Source organism: Limulus polyphemus, unplaced genomic scaffold (assembly GCF_000517525.1).
Source record: "Limulus polyphemus unplaced genomic scaffold, Limulus_polyphemus-2.1.2 Scaffold3227, whole genome shotgun sequence".
In the NCBI taxonomy this organism is placed as follows: domain Eukaryota; kingdom Metazoa; phylum Arthropoda; class Merostomata; order Xiphosura; family Limulidae; genus Limulus; species Limulus polyphemus.
This window is the reverse complement of record NW_013668837.1, coordinates 69,522-76,298: the sequence shown is the minus strand read 5'-3', so window position 1 is coordinate 76,298 and position 6,777 is coordinate 69,522. Positions and strand designations below refer to the sequence as shown.

Genomic DNA, 6,777 nt, shown 5'->3' with positions numbered 1-6,777 from the left:
TAGAAAAAATTAACTTAAGTAAACTAATTTGTCATGTATACATGTGGGTATTATATATATATATATATATATATACACACACACAAAGTAAAATAACCCTTTTAAAGTGACTATGAAGTCTTCAGTTACAAAATAAACCCTTTGACAACTAAACCTTAGATTAAGATATAACCTGTTAATATAAATAAGTATGCATATACATCCTCGAAAAAAAAAGAACTTTATAAGCTGAAGACTACATGACAATAGTAATCCTTCCTTTATGCAGTATGGTAGTAGTTCTTGGAGTTCTCATCACACTCAAGTGTGAAAAACACCACTAGCTAGTTGAAGAACAAGACAGCCAAAAGAATCAAGAATTCAGTCTTAACTAAAAAATGTCCAGTTTGAAAATATAAGATCAGATGAATTACAATTGGTCAAAAGTTGAGACAAGTATGTAGGTTGTAAAAAGGGTCATAACGACATGGTTACAATCGTACCTTCTCTAACAACTTTTTTCAGGTACTACAGGTAGACAGGTCAGCTGATTATGTAATGCTGCACATACCCATTTCTTTCTTGTTATTCATCGTTTGAGAAATATTTATATTTTGTTACAGTTAACTTCATTGTAACATGGGTGGTATGTGGTTGGAACTTTATAAATTTAAGCAGTGTGTGTAATGTGGATTGATTCCATGGGGGGTTATGATGTTGTGGTAATTCAGGGATTAGCCTAGTGCATAGTCATCTGATCTCAAAGATTCAGTATTTGGAAGAATGAATGCAATGATTTGTTGCAGGTGGATTAAAGGAGACAAGACTAGGTGTTGAAGCCTGAATGAAAATAAGACATAACTGGTGGCTGTACTAATGCATCGTGAAGTGTAAGAGAAATTGAAACTTCACTTCACTGCAAACATTCAGTCTGTTATCATTATATTTTATACAGTTTTGCACCTTCTCAGTACATTAAGAGCTGTATTTGGAGTCCCCATGCTTGTATAAATTATGTAGTAGTGAGAGAGGTTTCACCCAATTTACTAATATGTTGAATTATCTATTTGGTATTCCATAAACAGGGAACACCCTGAGTACATTTTCTTGAGAATCATCATCTGAACCATATCCATTCTAAAAACTGATGTAAGATGAGCCATCTGTAATTTCAAGACTTTTAATAAGAGTTTTAAATATACCTGTATGTGATCAATGATGTTTTTTTTACATTGTCATTTAACAAGGTAACAGATATTTCAGTTTTCTCTGTAAACATTTCTAGGTCGGTGTTATACAGAAGACTTAAAACAAGAAACTATCAATATACTTCACAAAGGACCTTATTTGAATGGAAACAACCTTACTTTTGAATGTAATGAAGGTTATGAAAGACATGCCAATATTAAATGTAACTTTGGAGAATGGACTGGCTTGCTGGAATCATGTAGACCAGGTAATTCTTAATGGTTCTTTCAAATGATAAAATTTATAGTTTCACAAAAAGATTCCTGATTTAATTTGCTATATGTCTTGCACCATGAAAACTGTTCAGTTTTTTCAGTTTTGGTAATGTAATTAACAAATACAAAAAAGTGGTACATTATATTTCAAGGCTTGTTATTATGTCTCTTAGGAATAAGAATAATGGGAATAAAATGAGACCCACTTTTAACATATTTTTAAGGTTGAATAAAAGAACACATGTAGCATATTATAGTTTGATCAGTCCTTTTCATCGATTTAAGCAGCTTTTGACAAAAGATACCTTCACAATTTGTTTTTGCCCTGGATATTTGTAGAAAAATTATTAATTCTCTCACTTCCATTTGTCTATTCCAAATGTTAAATAAGATGAAAGTTTTTTTTTTTTACACTATTCCTAACTTGCTACATGTGTGTGTTGACACATTTTAAATTGAGTTTCAGCATAAGGTACTATTAGGATAAAATTAAGTTGTAGAAGAAGAACCACATAAGAATTTTTCTTAAACACAGAACACACTGAATTTTAGATTATTATAGGTTTGTTCACTTAAAAATTATTCAACATTCAGATGATTCATTTGTGTATATATATATATAAAAAATAATAACAATTTTGTTGATTAGCAGAAAATACTTTGAAAATCTGAATACTTAAATAGCAAGTGAATGTTTTTCTCATCATTATTTGACAAACTTGAGGCAATGTCAATATTGGAAACATAATAAATTATAATTAGGCTCATACCTCTTTGTCATTTTTTCTTAGATTTAAAGGTACTACAATTGAACTGCAGGCATCTGACTTTCATAATAAGATTAGTGATATATATATATATATATATATTTCATTAAATGATTCTAGGTCTCTGCTACACAGACAACCTAAAACTAGAGCATTTCATCATAATAAAATCAGGGTCATACAAATATGGAGAAAAAACTACAGTTTCAGTGTGACCAAGGATATGAAAAAATTAAACATGCTGATATTAAGTGTGATTCAGCAGTCTGGAGTGGCATACTGAAACCCTGTCAACCAGATACTTATACAGATTTTGGTTTGTTGAATATTGGGAGTTTACATGCATGTTGAATTTGAATACAAATATGTCTATTCTTATTAGGGTTATTGCATGAAATATTCAGGTCAGTCAGTTAATATAAAACTTATATGTTACTTAATTTATTGGCAATTCTATGTTACAACTTTTATATGTGATAAACTTTAATGCTGCATAACAACAACACGGGTGTGAAATTAATTCTACTAAATGTAGGCTGTCGTTAAGTACTCATGCATTATCTTCCTTCTGCCTTTCTTCTAATCAGGAAGAAGCCTTCTATTTCTGTACACTAACACATCCTGTTACTTTTCTTTAGGTCTCAAAGAAGGTTGTTTCACTGGCCATTAATTCTTTATCCTTCACAACAGTTTTTAAACACTTCTCTATAGATTTACTATATGGTATATGTGTTATACCATAGATAATTTAGTCAACTCAAGCTTCAGCTACAATAATGTAAATCAATACCTGTAATAATAATTATTATTATTTTCTCTAGTTCTCATCTTCCTATGTATTTTATTTTTCTATATCAATCAAAAGTTTCATACATAATGAAAATTAATAATAATTTTTTGGTTTTTCTCTCTACAAACGAATTCCCCCTTCCGGGAGACTAACGGCTCGAGTTGGGATTGGCTGGTCACCAGATTCAACTCGACTGAGACTTCCGGTTTACATGACCTCATACGTCCTACTATATATTGCATTGCGCAGGCTAAAGGTCACCCTTTGTTCTCCTGAAGAAGAATAGTCAACTATTTGAAAGCGCTCGAGTTTTGGGTTTTATTTTAAGTCTAGTGTTTGTTCATTAGCTTTTTCTTTCATAAAGACAGAGCACAATGTGTCAAATAAACAATCAGTTTCTTAACCTGCCTTATGTCCCATGCGTCAGATGTGATGTTTAAGCTGGTTGACAACATAATTCTCAAGTTATCTACACTTAACTTTTTATTTGATATATTTATAGGAAATTTTATAGAACTTGACAATTAACTTAATTAATATCATTTATCTATGAGCATCAGTTACATCAATTAGTGTAAAGTGAAATACTTTATTAATCAAAGTTAAATTGATTAATTTTATGAAAATAATTAACTGACTAGCTGCAACCTGCAAAACACTTGTGGTAGTTTTCATGCCCTTTGCTTTAATTTTCGTTATTCTATCATTCTCATGCACAGCATTTAAGCTGTGCTAGCTTGCAGGCATTATGTGTTAAATCGATAAATCCTGGTTTATTTGAAAACATTTTACACAGTCAGACAAGCAAACTCAGATAGATGTAACTTTATTTAATAAAACTACACATACGTGACTTTATTTAATAAAACTACACATAAATTAAACAATAAAGTATAATAATAATGTACAAAGTATGAAACTGCTATGAGCATTTAGTGTATGACATGGTCTAATGAGTTGAAAGAAAGAAACTCACAAATACAAAAAAGAAAACCTGTACTAAAGAAAAGGAGTAGCTAAAAGGTGTCTATAGCAGTCTATTAAATGAACCAAAGCTAAATTACTGCAAAGTAATGTAAATGTAAAGTTGTAGTGAAGGCAAACGTAGCTGAAAATGTAGAAACATCTGAATGTGTGTTCACAAAGTGATAAGCATATGGTTTTTGAATGAACTTCGCATATGAATCTTAGACCTAAATAAGTCAAGAAAGTCTAAAGCAATTGTATTTATTGTAATATTCATTTTTTTTTCTTTAGGAAATTACATGCAGGTTAGGTGTTATTTGTGTGAAATACTTTGCAAATGAAAAAATTAAGTTGAAATCGGAGCCTGTCATCATGTAATGACAATGACATTATGTAGTATATTTGTTGCATTAAGAAGTTTGATTAAGCAAAAAACAGGTAAGGTGATTCTGAATGGAAAAGTGAATATGCAATCCGGACTCCTCGGACAAAGAGATGTGAGAGTTGTAGCATTTGATTGAGAAAATTGTAAGAAAAGCTCTGGACAGACAAACACAATCATGTTATTTATAAAGATTGAAATATGTGTTTCCAATTATTATTGTTTTCGATTATTCCAACTACCCAAGTAATGGAAGTATTATTTTTTTGATTTCTCATTATTATTTTTGATTAAGTCAAGAGTGTTTACCTTTGATTACTTCAAAGCTGTAGTTGACCTCTGAAACAGTTTGCCTTTGTATGTAGTGGATGCAGTTGACATAAGGAAGTTTAAGGGAAAGCTTGATAAATATTTGAATGATAGGGATGCATTGAGGGTATTTTTTTATTTCTTGGGTTTGGTTAATTTAATGGATGAGACAGCTAGATGGACCAAAAGGTCCCTTGATGTTCTTTAATGTTATGTTACATGCTAAGTTAATCCATTAGTGTTGCAACTCAGGAAGACAGTCAATTAATTGAAATTAGTGTTTCTGATTATTACTTTTTTTAATTATTCCAACTAATAGCACAGATTTGAAATTAAGTCAAATAAAGATCAGTTGTTTGCACACACTTTGAACCAATAACTCTCTAGGTTCTTACACTTTTAATTAAAAACTTTTAAGACTGTCTCATAATTGACCTTTCCTAATTTTTTCTAATTAGTCCCAAGATATGCTAGGAGGCAGGAAAAAACACACATTGATAATTTACAAGGTTACCCTATCTTTAAATAAGAATCTCTGAATATGTGGGAAATCTTTTTTTTTTGCAGACACAGCACACATATGACATAAAAAAACGTTAGATACAAAACAACAATATTAACAAATATTCTTAAAATTTACAGTCTAACGATTATTGCTTTAAGTTGATATTTTCTTGTATTGATTAATAACTTACACAAAAGAACAATTTACACAGAAAATAATTCCAGAAAAAGTTCAGAAAATTGTTTCCTGGAAAAGTTAAGGATGCTCAGTTTGCTTTTTGTCACTCATTTGTCTGTCTATGAACAAAGATTTTTTTATTTAACAGCTTATAGTTACTCTTCCTTTCGTTAAAAGTGTGAGTTTGATTTATTCTCTGCTTGAGATATCATAACTTAATTGTGTCAGAGATACTGCCGAGAATTAATTATGGAGATAAAATTATGAGTAGATCACTAGGACTAAATGTTAGGCTTAGGTTAATATGTAAGGATGAGTAGATAGGCTAGTTGGACTTGTGGGATCAGTTCAAAGGGAGAAGGGAGCATTTTGAAATGTATAACTTACATTTAAATAGGGTATGGTCTAGCCTGTTTGCAAGATCTTTTAACTCAGATGTAAGGGAATATTTAAACTAGGACTAGACAGTGGTGAGGGCCAGGATAAACTAAGTGAAAAAAAAAAGATATAGCAAAAAGTTTAGCATAGAAAATAAGTATAGAAGTAATTCCAAGGAAAGGCTTAATTGTTACTGTTGTAATGCTAGAAGTATAAGAAATAAAATAGATGCTCTTGAGGCACTTGTGGGAATGGAGGATTTTGATACAATGGGAATAACTGAAACATGATTAAATGTAGATGATTTTTATGATGGAAATTTCTTTGAAATACAAAGTTATATGTTACTTAATAATGGTAGAGTACTAAATGTGGGGGGAATGGCTTTATGTGTAAAATGTGATTTACATCTTGTTGAAGTTGAGGATATCAAAGATAATAGCAAGGAGATTGAATTCATTTTGGTTTCTATTAGTGGATATGAAGGGAAAGGGCTTTTAGTGGGAATTTGTTACAGACCACCAGATTATATTGATGAAATTATTGAGAAACTTTACAGTGATATTAAGATTTCAGCTATTAATGAGGTCATAATTATGGGTGATTTTAATTTCAGGCATATGGAGTGGGAAATGCTAGAGTCAAACCATGAGGGAGAAAGGTTTTTGGAAACTGTTCAAAATTTTTTTTTCACCAATTGGTCAAGGAAACTACTAGAAACAATGCTATTTTAGATTTATTGTTAACTTCTAATATAGAAAATGGTGAGAGGGTGAAAATTGGGGAACATCTGGGTGCAAGTGGTCATTTTGATCTGTTTTGAATTGGGCAGCTGAATTATTTGGAGACAGTGATCAACTGTGGACAATTTTTATAGATAATATTTTTAATATTCAAGGTAAACATTCCTTATAGAAAGAAAAGAGTAACTGCAAGTAAAAAACAGGTTGGCTTAAAAATGGTATAAGAGATAAAATTAAAGAAAAATATCACAAATTTATGAAATTTAAATTGAACTGGTATGATGGAAGATTTAGATTATAGACGATCAAGAAAGTTGG

The 6,777-nt window shown here is 30.6% G+C and overlaps 1 protein-coding gene across 1 annotated transcript in view; it reads left to right on the top strand.

The window, feature by feature from the left end:
- The window catches only part of LOC106468935 (sushi, von Willebrand factor type A, EGF and pentraxin domain-containing protein 1-like), a 107,605-nt gene that overhangs the window by 54,083 nt on the left and 46,745 nt on the right, over positions 1 to 6,777 (top strand). The window contains exon 12 of the mRNA XM_013929388.2: positions 1,265 to 1,435. Coding sequence (XP_013784842.1) covers positions 1,265 to 1,435 — 171 coding nt within the window. The remainder of the gene's footprint in view (positions 1 to 1,264; positions 1,436 to 6,777) is intronic.